Here is a 23,182-nt window from a genome sequence, read left to right on the forward strand (position 1 = left end):
ACATGAAGAGTTGTGGCCGGCTGTAATGTAAAGAGGACTATAAATTCGGCTGTGGTTCGGTCATGAATATTAACAGCCCTGCTGATATTCAGTACAAGTACTCCCTTTCTTGTAATATTGTTTTCATACAACCGTTTTACAAAAGCCATTTATTAGCATTGTAAAAAAGGGGCCTCAGATTATGATTTGTATGTTTATTTTATGATTTATTTGCCTCCGCCAAAACAAATAGTTCTTCAACTGGTCTGGGACTGGACTGTTGTCAAACAAAAAAGCCCCATAAATTTCTGCACTAGGATTTGCTGTTTTGTATAAGCTAGGCCTATAAATTACTGCAGGACAGTTACTGTGTGTCACATACATTTACCGCTCAGTTTGTGACCAGTAGGACTGTTGACAATCACTTCATGGTTGACGACGCTGAGGTTGGTTTTCGGTTCGTAGGTTCACTTTGTGGTTTTTAATTGGATCTAGGTCGTTGTGGTCTACAGATGAAAACAACGCAGTCAAATCCTTCTCTGTTTGCATTTTCACAAATAGAATAAATTCCTTACAAATCTGAAATTATGTGTTTTAATACATCATATTGTAGTTTTTTGTTTGTAACTGGCTCAGCATTTTCTACATGTGCATTTTTTCCAAATAGTATAAAGGTTTCACAAATCTAAAACTGCATTTTAAAGAGTCTTTAGCCTCTCTGGAATAATGTAGTTCAGATTTGACAAGACTAAGTATAGTAGGTATCACACAATGATGAAGTGAGCTTCTCATTCAACAGTTAACCCTGTGAAACCTGAGCAAATTGCCTTGATTTCTTTGAAATTTAAATTTTTTAAATTTCATGAAAAATTGTCCAAATAACTCTATTTATTTTATTATTTATTTATTTATCATGATTATGTATTATTATGGTACATCAGTAAATTTGACAATAAATGTATTATTTTAAGCACTTCTTGGTCATTTCACCCTTTTCCTTTTTCAGTTTTAAGGTCATTTTGTCGTACTATTTGCAAATTTTTTTTAACATTTCTTCTAAGCTTGCCCATTGTCCTGTGCCAATTAAGAAATCAAGCCAATTTGCTCAGGTTTCAAAAGGTTAACTGCTATGTGTGGCACAGATAAGTTAACAGGTAAATCAGCAGGCTATGTTGCCTGTGTTTGCAGAAAAATATCCAGCCTTTTTTTTCTTTCCCTTTGTCCTTTTCTGACGACCATTCATTAACACAAATATTTTATATATAAGATAAGATAAGACACACAGTGGGAAAATTTCCAACAATTGCAGCAGCAAAGGGATAGCAAAATAGCAAGATAATACTGTGCAAAATAAACTATATTAATAAATAAATAAGTACAAAAACGTGCAGGATGAAGATGAAGGAAATAAGCACAGAGGACGACATAAACAAACAATATATACAGTATTTACATCGCAGAGAAACTCAACAGTTAAATAAAGAATGTTCACAGTTGCATGGGTGAAAGTGAAATTGCACTTGTGGTATTAAGCTGTACAAGTGCAGTCAGTTATTGTTGTGTGTGGTCTACTGGGAGCAGTGCTGGTTGTACAGTCTGACTGCAGCAGGGAGGAAGGACCTGCGGTAACGGGGTGGTCAGGGTGTCATGCATGGGGTGGGAGTCGTTCTCCAGCATGGATGACAGCTTAGCCATCATCCTCCTTTCTCCCACCACCTGCACTGAGTCTAGGGGGCACCCCAGGACAGAGCTGGCCTTCTTGATAAGTTTGTCAAGTAATATATTCTTTTATCTTAAACATAGGCTAATTTAAACCCCCTCCCAGAAAAAAAAGTAATCAGGACACCTGTAAAGCGGAGTGATACATACCCAAATTGTTTGGTCGGAACTGTGATCTAACTTCCTTTACATGCTTGTTTGTAGAAATAAGACAGTTTTTGTGTGTAACTGTGTAACCTTGTCATAATCTGGAGGGCTTTAGGACCATGAAACGGCGACCTTCAGCAGCTTCATTGCAGCGCATTTAAATAGGAAAGTCATTATTATGGCGATGACAGCAGCAACACACCTTTCCACGTCAGGAAGGAGTAAGACACGCTGGTCACGGGTGTGAAGTCAGTGTTAGCTGCTCCTGTCCTCTGTCTCCTGTCTGTGTGTCCATCCATGCCCGCTGTCCTCTCTCCGGGATATTCTGCTGTTTCACCGGATCTCAGAGCTGTGGGATGAGTTTTATCACCAACTGGAAACGAAGCATAAAGAAAAATGACAGCAAAAAGTGAGTAGAAGGGGAAAGATTGCGAAAATCAGTGCAGATGCCGGCCCTGTCTGTACCTGTCTGTGTTCAAACTGCGGCCAACAGTGGGAGTTTAATCGCGCTGTTTCAGTGTCTGACTTTATCTTGTCATCACAGTGAGTAGAGCACAGCGTGCTCAGGGCCAGCATAGATCCTCTTTACCACACACTGATGTTATCTTTGAAGTTGTTTTTTTTTATACTGTAGAAAAGTCGTTCACCATTTTGGGAGGGGAAAAAAAGTTGGTTTTTGATTGGAAATGAGATCATCTTATATGTAATATAAAAGTTTGACCACTTTGAGTCAACAGGGAGTACCAGTTTGGTATCATAATCCCATCTAAGTGCGCTCATTTGGTCTTTTGTTGCCAGTCTGCAGCCTGTTTGACAACATTACTTTCAAGATGTGATCAGGCAGGCTTTTACTGAGCAGTGTCCTAAAATACACTTTTTGCCTCTGCAGTCTTGCCATGTCATATTTTACAACGAGTAAATAGAATAGAGTTAAATAAATAAATTGGGGGTAATATTGAAATGTATGTAATATGTTAATGAGGGGATAATCTACTCAAGTGTTTCCAAACCTGTGGGTTCAGAGTTACTTTAAGGTGTTGCAAGATCATTACCTGGGTAGGGAAAATTAGCTCCACCAAAATCATGTTTACCTTTTCAATTCTCGCTAATCTTTGCTTTTTTTTTGTTCTTGTGTAAAACTATACATAATTCACACCCTACGGATTCTGTGAGGATCACCAGATGAAGAAGTTGGGACTCACTGGTCTAATTCTAACCAAAGAATTGAAAAAAAGAAATTTATATGTTTAAATCAAGATTGTAAAGACCTGAATGGGGATTTTATGCTGACTAGAATAAACAAGGGATTTTTTGTGCATAAAAATCATAATAATTACAATTCAGCATACAGCACAAAACATAGCTTTGATACGTGTTGTCTTGTGTTTCCGCCGACATGTTCATTCTCATTGTTGGCGTCTCGTCATTACTCAGAGCCACTTTGATTCCACTTTGAGTGTAATGAATGTTTTTTACTTTCAGCTTATTATTAGCTTTTAACTTAAAGGGACAGTTCACCCCAAAATCAAAACGTACATATTTTTATCTTAGGTGTAGCGCTGTTTTTCAGCCTAAATTGTTTTTGGGTGTGTTTCAGAGTGTTTGAGATATCAGGCGTGGAGATGTCTGCCTTTTCTTCAATATAATGGAACAAGATGGTACTTGGTTTGTCGTGCTTAAAGGAAAAAAAAAACATCTGAAAAACTCAACAGGAATGTCTCCTTCCAGAAATAATGACCCAGTTTCTCAAGATACTCCACAGACCTCGTTGTGAGCAGTTTCATGTCGGGACTATTTTCTTTCTACTGAAGAACTACACCTGCCGACCATATCACTGCACAGGAGGAAGTGTGAATCTAAAGTACCACTGAGATAAATTACATTACAGCTCAGCCGAGGTTGACCCCATTAATGTTTACATCTCATACACGGGCCTGTCGTTCATGAGAAGATGCACGCTCCGTTCTGCACTGTGATGTGGTTTGCGGGTGTAGTTCGTTAGAAAGACATACTTCCTACATGAAACTGCTCACAATGAGGTCTGTGGACTATCATGATTAACCAGGTCATGATTTCTGGAAAGAGACGCTGCTGCTGAGTTTTTCAAATGTATTTTTTGGTGCCTCCAGCACCAGAAGCAGAGTGCCATCTGGTTTTATTATATTGGAGAGAAGGCACACATCTCTACAGCCGATATCTCCAACAGCCAAACAGTCTAGACTGATAAAAAGCACTACAGGTGAGTGGAACGATATGTGTGTGTTATTTTGGGCTGAACTGTTCTTTTAAATGTGTTCTCTTCTTATTCATCACATGTAGCTTGTATGCTGGTAACAGTTTTATTTTGAAATATCTGTATGAACTTCTGAGTCCTCCTCAGATCTTAAGATCGAACTTCCAGTGTGTGAGCATACCTCCTCCTCTCACCACCATGAGATCTATTCTTATATCCTCTCTAAGTTGACCTTTGACCTCCTCACAGGGATGCTGTGCAGGCGCAAGACATCCCTGATGGCCCAGAGTCCCCAAGCCGGTATGTTCACATTGTGCACCGTCATTTATTCACAGCAACAATCAGCAGTGTCACAAAGAAAACAAACCCTGTGAACACTCGCGGTGCTGATAAAACAGTTAATCAGACTGTAATGATACAGTTTAGCTGTTAGCATTTTAGCTCCTAGACATGCTATCATACAGAGACTGGCCTTTATTTCTTTTCCCAGGTTATCAGTCATAAACAGCCCAGAATTGGATCCCATCATTACAGACTTCAGGTGAGTGTGTTTGAATTTAAAACCAATGTTGGACGTATATCAAGGTAAGTAAACAAAAAAGATTGCGTAAATAATCTTTCTAGAAACCTCAATATGAGTTCATTAAAACATTCCCCAATATCTGTCCTCACATGAGAGCAATTTCATAGAGATTTTTTCCCAAAACTGCCAAGTTAATATCCCAAGAAATGTCCTCATTCGTCATTGAAAAGAAATGAGTAGCCTGGGAGTGTCCACATATATCAGTGTCCACGTTTCTATGGCTCTCACGATCATGTTCCTCAAACAATAGCTGGCCTTTCAGCCGGGTTTTCATCCCTTGAGATTTTCCTTTTTTTTCCCTCAAAAACAGCCTTGATTTTGTTCCTGTGTTTCAGGTTACAGCTACCTGACAACAAAGATGCTCTGCAATCAACGAATCCATCAAATGGGTAAGACCAGACAGTGAACTCTGTCTGATAATAAAGTAACACTTTGGTTTAGATCGCAACAACACAAAAAATGTGGAGAAACCTGCTGATGTTGCGCCATTTGAAAAAAAAATCTTCTTGGGAAGTTCCCACAGTGCTGTTATTTTTTTTTACTGTTTTGCAATCCTGTATGAGAGTGAGCCGCTGATTTGTATATTACAGCTGACGCAAACGACTTCTCGACACATAAGTGACATGTTGAAGTAAAGGCCCTCAAATGGTCACACATCAAAAAGACAGAGGGGAACTGAGAATGACCTTTCAGCTCTCTCTGTCAAGTTATGACTGGATGAATGCGAATAGGCTGCTTATTCAATAGTTTAGTTCTTATTCTCTGTCCAGGCATGCAAGGGATTTATTGTTAGCCTGAGGGGGAGGATAGCTGCATCTGTTTGGATCTGAGGGAGAACACTGAAGGAGAAAAGCACGGATGATCGCCGCAGTTCATTCTGAAAACGTTTTTTTCAAAGATTTTTTTTGGCATTTTTGCCTTTGTTAGATAGGACAGGAGATTGCTAGCGTGAAAGGGGGAGAGAGAGGGGAAGACATGCAGCAAAGGGCCGCAAGCCGAAATCGAACCCGCCGCCGCTGCAGCAAGGACACAGCCTGCTTTATCCACTGAGCCACCGACACCCCAGTTCATATTCTTGTTGAGAGTTAGCTGTGAAGATTGATACCCCTTCTATATCTGTATATTAAATATGAAGCTATTTTAGGAGTGTGTATTTAGCCCGTGTTATTTTTTGTTTAGGCTGCACACACTTTTTTTTTTCCTTCTTTTTTTTTTTTCTCTTCCGGTAAATGTAATTGGCACAGAGGTGTGGTTTCATATTACTTCACCAGTTTATTCAGTGGTGTGGCGGCACTTAGACAATGAGTTTTTGGCTTTGGCTGTCTCGTTACATCAAATAATATCAAGTAACACCACATCGTCTCGTTTCATCTCATTTTGCTTATTCCAGTTATAGGTCTTTTTATGTAATAAACACCACTAAACAGATCTGGACTTGATTATGGAGTTCTTTGAATGTGGCACAGTTAGCAGCATTCTCGGCCTCTTAGCAGCTTTTTTGTCATAGATAGCGGTCGCCGCAGACAGGAGACAATTAGCTTAGCTTAGCATGAAGACTGGAAACAGGGAAACAGTAAACCTGCTCTGTTCAGTGCTTTCAAAATTTGCCGACCAGCACCCGTAACACTCACTAATTTACTTGTTTTATCCTTAACTAACCAGCTACTGGCTCCAAAAATCAAACAATGGAGAAAACTGGATGAATTTAAATGATGGGGGACCAACGAACAGCAAAACTATATCAAAATATCTGTTTACAAACTCTCACACAACTCGTGCAGTAGAGTCCAAGTCTCATTTATCCTGTAGTATGCTCAGTACTTCCCTTATTTTTTTTGTTCAAATGTTACTATTTAAAACTTTTCCAGAAAAACAGTTTAATGCCTGGAAGAGTAGCACGCTGTACTGTGAGAGTTGTTAGTTAGTTAGTTTTGCTGACGTTAAACACGAACCCCCAGGACGTCAATACATCAAAAAAAATCTCAGTTTTTGGATTCTTGTTCACAGTCGGGGCATATTAAAAAATTAAAGTTTTCCTCCCAAGTTCAATGTAACACGGGGTGAGTAACCACCATACAAATATTAATTTGGGGGGTAAAGTATTCCTTTAATTTGTGTTGCATTATTCTAAGTAGATACTTTTCGGTGCATAAAAGCATTAAAGATTTGCATATTATTATATTAAGTCAAAAGCCTAAGTTGTGTCAACATTTCTAGTTTATTTTTACGTCAAATCCAACTCTCCAACAAGAGGACAGCAGCAGCATATCCAATCTAATTATCTTCGCCACAAACCCGTGACCATCTCTGCTCCTCACACCACACATGAGAGAGATGAAAGCAGAAATTAAGCGTTTTTTTTTTTTTTTGTTTTACTACTCTCTATAAAGATAAATGGAATTCCCATCATGTGTCTGTGCTGGCCATTATGATTGTGTTTTTATGGGCTAAAATGTGGGAGAAAAATATGTCAACCGTGATGAGCACTTAGACCCAGTAGTCACGAGTGTGAACTTTATGCTCTCTTGATGTCATCAGTGTTACTAATTGTGTGTGTGTGTTTGTGTGTGTGTGTGTGTGTGCGTGCGTGTGCGTGTGCGTGTGCGTGCGCGCGCACCATAGCGACATGCCATGGTACGTTTAATTTTTCCTCGGACTCCATTGAGAGAAATGATATTTTCCATCAGCAGAGGATTTCATGTTTGGGGTTGATATTGTCTTGCAAGTCATTTGTGTACTCTTGAGGATGTTCAAGTGTCTACCGAGATGATTCAAACCCACTGGTTGCCAATTAAGAGCTGAAATAATGAGATGATAAATTAATTAGTCTGTTGACAGAAAATTGGCAACAATTTTAATCATCAGCTACTCATTTAAGTAATTTATGAAGCAAAAACAACAAACATTTTCTTGTTTTAGCTTCTCTCAAGAGATTTTTTTGCGTTTCTTTGTTTCATGTGATTGTTAACTTCAATATCCTCTGTTAGCTGGACAAAAAAATCTGAAGACATGACCTTGAGCTTTACAGGCATTTTATCTTTTTACTATTTTCTGACGTTTTGCAGACCAAACAGTTAAAGTAACAGTGTGTACAGTTTAAGGGGATTTAGCAGCATATAGCAGCGAGGATTGCAACCTTCTCCCATGTGCCGAGCGTCACCTCCTAGTTAGAATATCTTACATGCTTCTTGTTCAGAAGGTTTTTGCTGGGCGCCAAACTATCCACAGAGGTCTCTTGCTGTCAAAAACAAATTGACCAGGTGATTTAACCTGTAAAAAGACTGAATAAAGCAGTTTAAGGTTAAAAGAATCAGTGTTTTGCCGATGCTCTCTTCAACGAGGGGCTGCTTTCTGCAGTGGTCGATTCAAAATCGTGAATGGTCGTAAAAAGCCAGTGCTTGGTTTGTCCATTCTGGGCTACTGTAGAAAGATAGCAGTGCAACATGATGTACGAGAACCCGCTTCCTGTGTAGATTTAAATGTTTCATTTTAAGGAAACGGAAACAATTCTTATTTTTAGGTGATTATACCCTGAAGAAAACATACTATTATATATCATTCCTGCCAATATATCCCTCTAAATCCTGCACACCGGACCTGGACCTGAAATTAACTGAGATTAATTGAGGCATTAATGTAGGTGATAAACCAGGCATTTTTATGAGAATAATAAAAGCTATTTAATTTGTCTAGACTTAAAAATCTCTTGAGCAGTGTTTTTTTTTTTTTTACAAAAGATTTTCATACACAAAATAAGACTCAGATGGGCTGATTGAACACAAAAATTGGCTCTTTTGTTCTCAGTGTTTTCACATGCTTTGGTCAAACCAGAGTGTATCTATTATCTCGCTTGCCACTTTTCCAAAGGATTTATGATCTTAGCACTTTTCTGACATTCAATAACGGAGCCTTTTTCTCAGCAGACATTTTGATTTGTCACAGCAGGAAACACTCAGGTGTGGGAAATATTACTATTTACTCCTGCGTTTTTCCTGCTGTGTCATGTCCAAATGCATTAAAAAAAAATCTTCAAACATTCATTCACATTTTATAGGAGAACATTGAGCTGCAGTTTATGGCAACATGTCGGTGTGCCAATGTTTCATTCATGATTTTACATCACATGCATCCACAGTACGAGCTGCTGTACTGCGTATTTGTCTTCTATTTCTGGACTCTCTGGTCGCTGCAGTGTTCAGTCTCTGCCACTGCAGCAGACTGGACCGGTTCAGAGTCTCACTACGCACCAGCTCTCTCTTCTTCCATCTTTTAAGCATCACTCTCCCTCTTCCACCTTAAGGAACACAAAGTTTTGTGTCGGGGAGGAATTAATTACTTGTAGCCCGTTCGTGTTTTAGCTCCCACTCTCTTTTTGATTTCTTTTCCTTTTGTTGTTTCACATCTTTAAGAAATCCTAAGGCCATGAATTGTGGGGTTTTAGTCCCGCCCCCAGTATTTGCGTTAACCAATCAGCAGAGACTGCAGTGTGTAGCATGAAGGATGATCGGAAGAGGTGGGACAGGCCTTTTGCATGTATGAATGTGAGTTAGAGGCAGCACAGACAGACTGTGTTTTCTTCCCTCATGTGTGATAGTCATCCCAATCTTATTAAGATCTGCTGTTGCTGCTACGTCCCTCTTCCTCCTCCTCCCTCCCTCCCTCTCTCCCTCCCTCAGTGTCTCCTTCAATCTTCCCTCTCTCTCTCTCTCTTTCACCCGACTGCCCTTCTGCTGCTGCTTCTGCTCTTGTTGCTGCTGCTGCTGCTACAGAAAAAGACGTAGACCATCACACTGCACTGCTGGAAAGGCCTCAGCCTCACACTGACTTCTGCGGTTTTCTTTCTCTCTCTCTCACTCTCTCTCTCTCTATCTCTCCCTCACACACACACACACACACACACTTTTGCCAAATGAAAATGTCAGGAGAGGAAGAGACACTGTCAAATGGGTAAGATACGTGCTGCATGTTTGGATGCTGTGTGTCATTCACTTTGCCTCATCAGATGTCCTGTAATTGATTTGTATGTGTGTGTATGTGTGTGTATGTGTGTGTGTGTTCTAGCTGTGACACTTAGGCATGTGAACAAACTCGCTCGGTGTGTTATAGGAGCAGCTCGGCTCTTTTGTGTCACAGCTCAACGCCGTAAGGCCTACGAAAAACAAATTATACCAGCTGGAACAAGTGTGGTGAAAGCTCTGTGGACCGCAGTCGATAAACTTATGCTTCGTCACTCTTGGAGGAGTGTGAATGTATGTGTGTGCATTATGAGCACATGCATGGGTGGTTAGTGTATGAATAGTGTTTGCGTACTAAGTGATTTTTAATTTGTGTGTGTGTGTGTGTGTGTGTGTGTGTGTGTGTGTGTGGCTCGCTGATAATGATCATCATTGTACAAGTTGTTCTCCAGAGAAATCAACCCAGAATTTCAGCTGACTTGAAGTTGAATTCGATTATTGGGACAATGCATGGTATGCACATACTGAATCCAGGAGACAAACCTCATTGTGCTGGTCATCATGCCTTTTCTTTCTTCAGTACAATAGTCAAATATTCCCTCGGCAAATAAGCAAAAGTGTGCTCTATTATTGTGCTGTGTTGCAGTGTTTGGCTGCTTTATGGCACAATGATTTTTCAATTTATTGCACAAATCCGTTTTACTTTTCAAGGAATTCATACAGACTTTAATTCCTACTGCATTAGCTAAATAGATACTTTAAAGTTATGATAACTTTTACCTCAATGGAAGAAAGTCAATTTAGAGTAAATTGTCCTGTACTGTGTGATAATCTTTGCTAAAGGTGTAGGTTTGTTTTAAAATTATGGAGGACACATGACTTAGGGGATTTGGGGACTTCCCCCAAAGGATTTTAAACAGCAAACACTTAATTTTTTGCACCTTTTCTGCAACAATTTATGGTGGCAATGCCCTCACTTTTGTCAAAATAAACGTCCTCCGCTTCTTTCAAGTCTTTATTGGGGGGCACAAATGTACATAAATATTGATGGGGACGTGTCCCTTTCATCCCATTTTATGCCTATATGATCTTCACTCACTGACAGGGAGCTTGTTTCTTTTCCGTGTCCTCGGGCCTCAGATTGTTTCCATGGTGCAAACCTGCCAAAATCTTGTTTCCCCGTCAGTTGGAACCAGTTGAGTCAGTTTTCAGCCATAAGGAAGACACTGATTGCTCACTCTCATTATCACTGTCTGCTAACGTAGCAACTTATGTTGGATTTCTGATGATTATTAGCCCCTCAAGCTAAACAGTTTAAGCATCAGGAGTTTTTTTTAAAAAAAATTTTTAAAAATTTAAATTTAGGTTCGAGATATAGGTTTCAATTCAAAATTAGTTGGGGGACACATATGAAACATGGGGATTCGGAGTCCTCTGCCTGAAAATTTTGAGAGTCAAACACTTTATATCCTGCATTCTGCAGAATTTTCCATTCAGTCAATTCATGGTATAAATGTCTTTAATTTACACCCATGTCATCATGAGCTACATCCAGGTTCCAAAAAAATACGTATCCTGAATTTTCCCGCCTCCTCATTATTACAAACAGAGCACAGCAGGCCACATGGCAGTTTAAATAACTGTGAAACAGGGCAGGTGTTTGAAATGCACTTGAAGCACTTTATCTAGTGTGTCTATTACTGCTGCTGCTAATTTCCCCTCAGATGCTAGTGTTCCGTCTATGGTGCTCATATTTCTTTGATTTTATCTTCCCGTTTGTGTTATGCTTTTATGATTAACTGAAGGGCATATGCAGGATTGTTGGTTACTGTGTAAACACACTCGCCAGAGAAATTGAAAGTAAAAGCCAACCCCAGATTCACTCTCGTTTGGCATTTCACTTCATTTGCATTGCATTTTTTTCGATGCTCTATCTCTTGGATGCCTTCTGCTTATGGTCTGGTACCTGTTTGTGACCTTTTTATAAAACCACAACCTCACCTGAGCGCTGTGGGGGTACACGCCCACAAACGCCCCGAGCACAGAAAATAGGGAAATAAAAACAGAGGGCAGAATCTCTGCAGAAAAATATACCGTCACACACTTCTATTGGGTTGTAAGTGATGATTAAGAGGAATTACTTCTGTATGGGTCTATACCTTGTTTTTTTAGGAAAATCCTGTGAAGTATATATTTAATGCATTGTGTACTTTATGAGTGAATAGCTTTAAAATATTTTACTTTTCTCTGTCTTTAAGTGAGCTCACCAAGACATATTTAAATCAATCCTATTAATATGGCAATGACTTATTGAATCTTACAGGTAATTAGACAATAACACAGCAATACAGTATTAATGGGAATCAAACAATACCATTAACAATTAATGACTTTTATTATTTATAAGGTTATGCTTGAATCCAATAGGTGATTAGACTCCTGTAATCATTTTAAGAAGAGTGAATAATGTGATATAAGTGTATATATATATATATATATATATATATATATATATATGAGAGAATAAGACTTTTTATCATTATTATTATTATTTAGATCAGAATTACCTCTAGGTTAGGATCTGAATCAAGATTGGCATGTATTTTTGACACAAAGTTTAAGTGAAGCTCCAGAGGACGGATGCACTCAATGCAGAGTCAACACATAACGGTGAGACGATTGCTAAATTTAGTAACCAGCACAAACCTGATGTTAATAGCTGTGGTTAAACACATGGCTGACAGTGTGCTGGTTCTTCTGTAAGCTTGTTGTTTAAAGTAAAAAGTACAGAAGGCAGTCGCTGCACCTACATTCATAAAGAAGTGTTGCGACACAGAATGAGGAAGCTCTGGTTAGATTGGTTGGATTTAGTCAGTGGCTACTGGGGGAGGACATGTGACTCGACAGCACTGTCCTTGAAATCAATAACATAACACATAAACAGTATTCTACCTTGTCGTAATATTCTCCTGGCTTTATTATTAATGTCTGTGTTATTGATCCCTTTATGTCTCATTGTTTTATTCAGTTGTAAAACATCTCAGTGTAAATTAAGTTTATTAGTACGATATGTATTATTTATATTATTTCATATTAGTATGAAAGTATGAAAAGTATAAAAAAAAAAGTAAAATATACAATAACAATAACAATATATATATAAAATATATATATCAATAGAAATAAGAACATGGAGAATATGTGCATTGTATGTTAAATATACATTCAACATTTACAACACAATACTGGATGTCCCACATAACTTTGGGGTGGAAAACAATTTCCTGTTATTGAGTTTTTTTGGTTTTTTTTGTCAGTTTTATCAGAACACCCAAAACTTTATTTACTTAGACATTTAAAAAACCTAAAGACTCATTTATACTGATCATACCTGTTTGTCTCACAGCAGTCATTACTGTGAATCTCGTGCTGTTAACAGGAAGTTCAGCTATCTGCTGGTCATATGGTGAACGCAGCAGTCACCCACATGTCATTAGCCAGAGCTGCACCAGTGTGTGTGCTCCTTTGTGGTGGTGGTGGGGTGTGTTTGTGCATGTGTGTGTGACATATAGTGTATAGTTCCTCTGTGTTTCTAATGGCCAGGAATGTAAAGTGAATGCTGTCTATTAGTCACTGCTGTTATACACATTAGTCTTAGTTGTGTTTGCTCAGTTTCTGCTCTCTATTATTCTGCCTTCGTCTAATGTTTGCTGCAGAACTCTTGAGTCTAAGAGGCAAATGAGAGCTGCAGCAATCTTAAGTCTTAAAACCTGGAAATGAGTTAGCATTTTTGCACTCCTCTTCACTTGAAGTCAATAGGGTTTTGGTTAGATGTCTGAAATACGGTCTGTGTTTAAAGCAAGCTTAAGAGGTTTTCACATTTTGTTTTACAACATAAAATACGTCAGTAAACACCAACTTTGAAGCTTTTATGCATCTCAAAAAAGCCAAATGCTAAAAAGTGGCTAAATGAGAATTCAGATGTTGTAGGGGGCATTAGACATGGCTTTATGCTACAGTCAATTATACTAAGTCTGAAACGTAGACATAATAAAAACACCTGTCTTCCCAGCAACATGGCAGCGGACACAGTGAACCGAGCAGAATGATCTTTTCATCAGTATTTTTTTACTTAATGTAGTACTTTTCTGTAGTGTTTGTGTTGTGGAACATGCTTTAACAACTTTGTAGCTGCCATTTCCATTTCCAATCAGCTGATTTACTGTTGATAGAAGTTTTTGCAGGTATGAATATCTCCGCCTCCGTCCAGAGCAAAACTAATGGACACAACAACTTTATGCCATTGACTCTCTGGTCACAAAATTTTGAGCTATTGTACTTTATTTTAATGAGCTAAAACAAACAAGGCAGTTCAAGGCAACAAGGCAATATTTTATAAAAGTCTTTGCTAATGGCGCTGTGGCAACTGATGTAGCTCCTCTATAGATGCTTGTAAAACTCATAAACTTGTCATGCAAACAACAGATAGCTGTGGGCATTATTTTCCAGAGTAGATGCACTAGATGCATTAGATTGGTTGTCAGGAATACAGACTCGACTATCGACTTCAACTTGCAACAGATTGTAGTGTTACAGCCTCAATTTAGGTGGTGACATTGAAGTCACTGCAATAATCTCTGGACATGCCTTAGCTTATTTTTTATCAATTTTTAAAATTGACCAATTTCTTGTAATTTGCGCAGCATTTCTTGCTAAATTGCTACCTTTTTCCCATTTTTTTCCCGAAAGAAATCAAACCAATTTTCTTAGGGTTCAAAGGTTTGAATACTTGTGAAAGGCATCTCAACATCGCCTAAAAACAATGATGTTAATCCAGGTTTCATAGGGTGAAATTAGATTTGCTTTATCTTTTTTGAACGTAGGCCTATTATGTGAAAAAGGTCCCATATACTTACTGCCTATTTAGGAGACCAATGTTTCTTTTCTATGAAATAATAGTGTTTTTTCTGCACTCATTTTCCTTTCTCATCTAAATTCTGTGTTTGTTTTGCAGGTGCTCGCGGTCAGACCTGTCGTTGGCTCTGGAGGACTGCATGGCTGCCCTGGATCTGTTCCTCAGAAACGACTTTGAGGAGGCACAGGCTCGGCTTAGATGCAGGTACGAGAACAACCTCAACCACGTGCAAATACAGCTGCTGTCCTCAGCTCTGACCCACCTGGGTTTTTGCTTTCATGGACAAATATAAGAGACAAACAGGTGATGATATGCCTGCAAGTAACCATATTTGTAGGTGTTTTTGGACTCTCAGGTGTTATAGGGTGAAGATTTTCAACACTAAACTGCATTCACAAGTAAGAGGCCCTTTTTTTTAAACACAATACATTTTGACACATAGGAAAACACAGGTGTGAATAGAGTTAGCGATGGATGAATTCCATTTAGCTACTTCTGTTTTAGGGCCCTGGTTTTGGGCTCAATATATTTAGAAAAATATTGGTGAGAATTACAATTTTGCAGTTTTTGAAAATATCCCTGACAAAAGACTATAAACAAATGCTTTTTATTGGCCGCCATCCATTCGACTGTACACAAAAACTTCTGTCAGGCCAAGCGCACCTAAGGAGGCTAAAAATAGCACACCCAAAGAGCAACTGAGCGGACACCATTCCTATATTTCTATCACTGTCTGCTGTAACTCTGGTTACATTGCACATACGCACATACTGTAGCTCCCATGAGGTCAAAGAGTGTGTGCCAGCCTCTTTCGAACAGCCTTGTGCTAAACATCAGCATGTTTGCACTGTCATTGTGAGCATGTTAGCATGCTGCTGTTAGCCTTTAGCTCAGTGCACCTCCGTGCCTGCAAGGACGACCTCGCAGGGCCACGAAATGACTGTTGACTCTTTGTCTCGTTTTTACTCGACTGATTTGCCCGTTTTGTTTGAAACTATATTCAGATTACAAGGCAGGGACACTTATGTTGCTTCTGTTTTGACGATGATTCAGCAAAAGCTGTTCCTGAATTACTTTTTTGATTTGTCACAAATTTCCTCAGCTAATACTTTCACGTTTGATATTAGATCAGTTTATTTGCTCAATAAAAGAAAAAAGAACCTCAATAAAAAGAACCTCACTGTAAATTCTGTTTTGCAATGACTTTAAAGGGACAGTTCACCCCGAAATCAAAACTACAGTTGTTCTCTCTGGTCTGTAGTGCTATTTATCAATCTAGATTGTTTTGGTGTGAGTAGCCGAGTGCCGGCGATGTTGGCCGTAAAGATGTCTGCCTTCAGCGTTGTCCTCCAATATGATGGAAGTAGATGGCGCTCGGCACCACATGCTGATTGCCATGTTGTTCCATTATATTTGAGAGAAGGCAGACATCTCTACAGCAAATATCTCCAACACTCGGCAACTCACACCAAAACAATCAGGATAAATAAATAACACCACAGCTAAGAGGAGAATATGTTTGTTTGATAATGGGGTGAACTGTCCCTTAAGAACATTTTGATCCTTTAAATTCTAACTCCAAATTCAATACACAAGCAATAATCTTAAGATTTAAATACCTAGTCCTTGGTATCATAATATGCGCAAAAACAGATTTCCCACATCAGGGAGCGCTAAGGGAACTAAGTGCTGGTTAGATGATTTTATGGCCGTGGGTTTTACATGATTGACTTTAAGCTGCTTTCAGTAACATTCACAAACACAAGCTTACTCTCCGGGCTCACAGCCGTCTCTAGTTTTGTATCCCAACACTGTGACATCAAGTTACTCTCTTGTTCATCGCCCATTCTCTCCTCTATTATCAGAAACTTTATCACACCGTCCTATTATCCTCCACCTTCTATCTCCTCTCTGGGGCTGCGGGCCACTCCTCGGCCCCAGATTCTTCTTTTCAGCATCGATTCACATGGAGACACAAAACAGCTTCCACTCAGTCTGTGCATTCTTTCAATGTACAAGTATTCCTGCTATATTGACAGCCATTGTCAGCTTGGTGTTTTTATTAGGAGATATTTTGTTGTGTTTAGCACATTAAGTGTTGGAAAAGTTAAGATTAATGTAATCTGTTTCTATTTCTAAGCTCAGACTCGGTTATGGAGACGTATATTGCAACGTTACATAAATGCATTGTTGCCAAGTGACTGCCCTGTTGTGATTGTCATAATTTGTTTGATTATTTAAACCTGGATTTGTGAGATATTCCAACCTGGATGAAAATCTGTCCAAATCCAGCACCTCTAGCTGCTGCCACCTGAGACCTGGCAGTCTGTCAGCTCAGCGGGTGTCCTCATTTCTGGCTCGATATTCCTCATACCCCTCTGTGTGTGCTATCTCTGCCTCCTCCAGTTGATGAAGTGCACCTGAGCAAACAGTAGTCGCAAATATGATCATGTTTGTAGCTGTTTGAGCCCAGATGGTTTTATTTGACACATAGTGTGAGAGTCAGAAATCAGTGCAGATTGTAACTTAAGAGATAAGGCAGGTCTATCCTGTATAAATCAGGGCCTGCATGGTGATCTGGCCAGGTATTACTGTGTAGTGTTGTTTTACATTTGACTGCAGCACTCTAATCAAATTGAGACAGGACTTTATTTTGTTTGGCTTAAACAAAACCCAAAATAACACCCACAAACTCCCCTGATTTTTCTGTTTGCTGCTCAGTAAAAGGGTTTTGTGAAGAAGCCGATGGCTTGAGGCATAAGACTTATGTAATATTATGTAAGGTGTGATGACATCTGCTGCATTGTGAGAGAGATACTCTGAAAGACTGGGGGAACAAGCCACCCTGAGGATGTAAAACACCAGAAGAATATTTCCTCGTCCTCTTCAGTGTTTGTCTGTGCTCTGCTTCAGTCCACGTGTGTTTTCCAATTCTCTCCTCCTTTGATCTCTTTTTACCATCCTCCAGCTGTGTTTCTGACGCAGTCAGGTGCGACAAGGGTATACTGGAGACTCTGCAGCACACACACACACACACACACACACACACACACACACACACACACACACACACACACACACAGAGAGAGAAAATAAATACTGGAGACTCTTTCAGAGAATATTCATCATCTAGATGAACTCTTAGTACGTTAATCAATCATATGTCCATTACTTCCACTCCTACATTCCTGTTTATGGTCAATGACAGTCAATGACAGCTGGAGCCGATTCTAACATGCTTTGGGAGGAAGACAGGGTTAGCTATTACAGGGTTAATGCTCTCATACACACATCAATGGGCAGTTTAAAGTCTCAAGTCCTGGCTGCCAGGACTGTGGAAGGACACTGCGACATGCATCATACATACATGTATTAGGAAAATATCCAGGAATCGAACATCAGTCAGTCTTTCAGTCAGTTTACTGACTGCCTTCATGGGGAGGATTATTGTGATGCAATGTATACACTTGGATATTTTAGAATATTGACATATCTTCAATCTTTCACCTTGGTCTTAAACATGTTTGTACAATTTTTTAACATAAATTATTCTAAATTCTCAAGAATAAGTGGCACCTGAGGCTCAGTTGGTTGACTTTGTTGGCCATATTATTGCAACGTTGGTAGTAGGGCTAGATCGAAATATTCGGCTATTTGTGTATTAGTTAAATTGCTAGGTATTTGGGGTTTTTTTCTTTTCTTTTCTTTTTTTTTTTTTGCAGTGAACAAATGCAATTTCCGTGTTTGTGATCCTGCTTTTGTGCTTGTCACACACTCACTGACAGCAATGATCAAATCAAAAAAGGCTTGCGCCTCAACTTGGACTTAAACACCAATGACTCGTGACTTCATTTGGACTTGAGCCTTCTGACTTGAAAATACTTTATACCTAAGTCCAAGGATTAATATCAATTTCACTTCTTTTTCTGAATCGACTGATATTAAAGCTGTTCATTCCCAGCAAGATGACACTTAATTCCCCAGATTTTTTGGAACCAGTCAGACAGTATCCAATCAAGCTGAAGAAAAGCAACTTCAAGAACTAATATTACGCTTCTGAGTGCCAGTAGGAAAAAAATTATTCTGAAGATAAAGTCATTTGAGTACAAAAACTTCAAGATGGTCAACAAAAAACGAATTGCAGGATGCAAAACATGCGTGTTGAAAATTACAGACAGAAAATTACATATCAGCTTTGAATGACATTTGAAATTGCACAAAGAACGTGAAGTCAATGCTAATACTAACATAGTTAGGGAGGTAATGTTTATTTGTTAAAGTTACTCTTTAATAAACTTGTTTTAACAAATAAATATGTTTTAAAAAGCATCAGTGATTTTTGTAAATTGAAGATATGATGACTGTTGTTAAAATGGCATTGCATTTTGACTTGTTTAGGAATCGAAATTCAAAGTTTAAGACTTGGGACTTGACTTGAGACATTGAGTAAAATAGTGACTTGGTAGTTACATACATACACAAGCGTCCTTGAGCAAGACTGAATAACTGAACCACAAATAACACCCAATATAAGCACTGTAAATGTGGAGATGTGAGCTCCACTGGACAAAAGGGTTTGACACATTTATCTGATGAAATATAAAGATATTGATGGATTGATAAAAGCTTAACAGTCAAAACAGACATGGAGTCTGCAAAGAGAATTAACCATCGAAATAGTTTTGAAGACATTTTGTTCTCTTGTGGGGTGACTAAAGGTTTTTGAGTGTTGTGTTATGGATTAAAATGGTGGTTAATTTCACCTGAATGTGATGCACCCTTGACTAGAGGTTGTGTAGTCTGATATTGTACATGCATCAATATCAGTTCATACCACGTTATATAACATATACTCTCTTAAAGGGTTCAAATATTTGAGACCCAGGTGTTATGTTTCCCCACAGCCGCTGCAGACTCAGCATTGTAGAAACATGCCCACTGAGTGATCAGCTTTTAGGCACCAGAGGTATCCAACAGCAGGCTTAGTTTTATTTGCCAGCTCTCTGTTCAAACATGCCACCAGACCAAGTACAGCCCAAACAGTGCAGAGTTATCCTCCCATCATGCCGTCCTGCCCTCTTCCTCAAAGCTGCAGCAGGGAGTGAGTGCAGGAGGTTTACTGCAGACGTGTAACGTACATCTTAAATACCGGCCGAGTTGATTCTTGATAAAAAGTTTTGCTTGTGTCCTTCTATGAATTTTGCGACTTAATTTTTCAGAAATGTGTCATTATATTTCAAAGTTAAGTTAATAGACATAAGTAAATAATGAAGTCAGTTTGGTTATACATGGTGTTTTTTTCATTCTGTTGCATGGTACGTGTAATATAACAGATTACCCTCACATTATATACATTGACAGGAATAAACAGTTTTGCTTGTAGTGATGCTCTGGGCATTTCTGCACTTCCTGATTGTTACCAACATGTGCAGAACTGAATACAAGGCACGCATGCACGCACGTGCGTCTTTTGAGAGAGTACAAAACAACTCTTCCCTCGCATTGTGATGAAGATCTGTCAGACAGATGAGGACCTTTGTGTCCCGCAGACGATGCTGATTGAAAAATATCTGAGTGCTGCTGTGAAATATTTGGAATTCCCCGCCATTTTCAGCACGGCGACAAGCAATTTACCTCACAGCTCCATCTTAAAAGGTTTCTCAGCTTGAGTTTGGGCTGTCGCCTTACATAAGCCTGACGCAATGGAAATGTAAGGCAAGCAAATCTCTGTGCCTCTCAGTCTGTAGTACCTCCTCCTTCTCTGACTCTGCTTTTGCTTCCTGGTTGTTACTGAGTTAGTTCTTGTTTGCCGATTTACTAGATAAGAAATGACAATAATTTCATTATAGGTGAAGAGTTGAAACTCAGTTGAAACTGTCTTCTACCGAAGGCCTGATTTATTGCTGTAAGTGTATGTCTCTGACAGGCTAAAGGTCACACAGATCTTACCACTTTCAACTTTATCATACACTGTATGTATATATTAGTTAAACAAAATTAAGTCATGTTTTTGTGCTCTATTTCCATGAGTGAAAAAAAATTTGTTTATGCAAATTTAGTTTCCAGTGTCCATGAGAGATGACTGGTTGGAGCTCGGAGTGACATCAGAGTCACATGAGTTAGTCTGTGGTGAACAGCAGTGAAATGTCAGTCATGCAGACCGACAGCATTCCTCTCTACACACCCCTGCTTTTTTACCAAAATGATTCTGCCATGTCTTTGTGTGTGTAATACTTGCACACACAAACAATACATAGCTACATACAGGATGATAAAAGCTATTTAAACCATGTTTTTGTTGATTTATTTAACATACTTTTTCTGTCGTAACCCGTTCAAATAATGGTTTATAACTGGACCAACAAGTCCATCTACTGGAAAATGTGTGTGACAACAGACCTGTAATGCCCTCTTTTTAAACACAGGGTGTGATGTGACACACCAACAACCGCAGGTATAAATAGACAGTTACTGTTTTTGTTTTTTCCTGTGTCGTGGTGTGGCTTTGGTCTTCCAAGTATTCGATCGCACGTCTCTGTTAGCAGGAATTGACAGCTTTTCACACAGTTCCTAATTCAGACTGCCTAATTACATAACTGCTGCATGAATCTTTAACTCTTCTCTTGAAAAAGGTTTTGCTCACCTCAAAGTGATGGAATATAATTAAATACTTTACTCAAGTGCTGTACTTTAGTACAAATTTGAGGTATTTATTTTCTTTCCATGCCACTTTCAATTTCTGCTTCACTACAATTCAGAGAAAAATGTTTCATTTTTGCTTGTAGATTTTTACAAAAGACATGAAGAGGTTATACTAAATGTTTGCTAGAAATAAAACTATCCAAAAGCTTATACAAATACTGCTGCAACAATTGGTTTAAAACAGAACAAAACATGTCAAAGCCTTCATTCCCCATTTAAATCAGAAGATAATAATAACAATAATATACTGTATACAAATAATAAATAATATAAAATAAATTATGATTAATTTATTGACAGAAAATTAATTGGCAACTTTTTTTCATGTTTTTTTAATGTTTTGCTGCTTTTTCTTTTAATGGTTTTGTGCATTTGTTTTGATGTTTTGGTTTTTTTTTGCGAACTTTTACAAACCAATCTGTTGATTAATGGAGTGAAATAGTCAGATTAATCCATAACTGAAAACAATTAATTAGCTAATAGTTACAAACAATAATAATAATCTAATCAAATCATATAATATATAATAATATGACAGCCACAGGGGACATTTATACTTACGCTTATACTTATACTTTGAAAACTTTAAGTGCATTTTGATGACTATATCTTCATACTGAAATAGTTTATATAATGAGACTTATACTTGAAATTGAGTACTATTACAGTGAGGTTTTAATACTTTTACTTAAGTAAATGTTTTGAAAACTTCCTCCACCACTGTCTCTTCATCATCTTTGTCAGCAAACTGGATCAGATCACTCAATATCTTATAACATCCTCTATCAATATAACTTAATATTGTGTGTTGTCTTTCTAACAGGACCAAAGACAGCATGTACCACGCTCTGACCTATGCCACCATCCTGGAGATGCAGGCCATGATGACTTTTGACCCCCAACACATTCTGACTGCAGGAAACACCATGAAGGAGGCCCAGGCTATCTGTCAGCGGTGAGACTTTCCCACATTAGGGTGAAATAATAATGCCTGATAACCAGCTGATGCACCGTGACAGGCTTGTTTTTAGTTCCTCTCTGGTTGGCTGCAGAAGTGAATGTTGTTTTTCAAAAGCCAGTCAGTGCAGAGATAAGACAGCTTAGAGGCAAGGAAGTGTATTTTTTAAAGTAATAAAAAGAGATTAAAAAAAGGCAGATCAAACATTTAGAAATTCAGTCTCACAATGTTTTATCTTTTGAATGCTGGTTCTCATTAGTAACATAATACCAAAACCAGAGAACATGCTGAGGTCATCCACACTCAATGACCAAAGGAATGTCACAAATGTCTGTAACTCCTGGAGCCGCCTCAAGAATCTACCATGACTCAGAGCTGGAGAAACGTGATATCCCATCAGCCCACCCGGATAAAAACCTACTCTTCTTCAAACTAACACTGATCTGAGATCAGAGCTGCAGTTTCCCATTTCAAGGTTGACTGTAACTGTTCTTGGGAAATTTAATACACAATCAGCACCTTATGGTAACTTCAGCTCAGCATGCTGTATTTACTGGAAAGAGGCTGAGTCACTGATTTGCATAGAAACAAGATAAGCAAAGACTTGCAGGATGGTGCCACGCTGCTGTAAAACAGCTCTGAAGAATTCAGCCAAACAATCCCACCGATAACCCCGTGGCTCGACATCTTAGTGAATTTCACAATTCCAGCGACTCTTTATTATGCATTGAGGACATTGAACACATTAAACCTAGCGATCAATGTAATATAAGGATGTATATAGATTAAAGATTCAAAAAACATTTTTTTCTATCACATAGTGACAGAAAATTGCCTTCGGTTGGGGACTCAAACAACATAAAAAAGCGTACACATCCATTAAAAAAATCACACAACAGTTCCACAGATCAATAAAAACACGTGTACAAAGCTACATTAAAAAAGGAATTATATTGCGGCGGGAATAAAACAGCTCTTGTAAGTTTTATAT

General features: G+C 38.6%; 1 protein-coding gene across 1 annotated transcript in view; it reads left to right on the plus strand.

The window, feature by feature from the left end:
* Positions 1-2,041: 2,041 nt before the first annotated feature.
* Positions 2,042-23,182, plus strand: part of ttc39a (tetratricopeptide repeat domain 39A) — a 32,652-nt gene continuing 11,511 nt past the window's right edge. The window contains exons 1-6 of the mRNA XM_042480962.1: positions 2,042-2,254; positions 4,328-4,378; positions 4,569-4,619; positions 4,997-5,050; positions 14,631-14,735; positions 22,057-22,188. Of these exons, the coding sequence (XP_042336896.1) occupies positions 2,202-2,254; positions 4,328-4,378; positions 4,569-4,619; positions 4,997-5,050; positions 14,631-14,735; positions 22,057-22,188 (446 nt within the window). The 5' untranslated portion in view covers positions 2,042-2,201. The remainder of the gene's footprint in view (positions 2,255-4,327; positions 4,379-4,568; positions 4,620-4,996; positions 5,051-14,630; positions 14,736-22,056; positions 22,189-23,182) is intronic.

This window comes from Plectropomus leopardus, chromosome 3 (genome assembly GCF_008729295.1).
Source record: "Plectropomus leopardus isolate mb chromosome 3, YSFRI_Pleo_2.0, whole genome shotgun sequence".
NCBI classification, from domain to species: Eukaryota; Metazoa; Chordata; class Actinopteri; order Perciformes; family Serranidae; genus Plectropomus; species Plectropomus leopardus.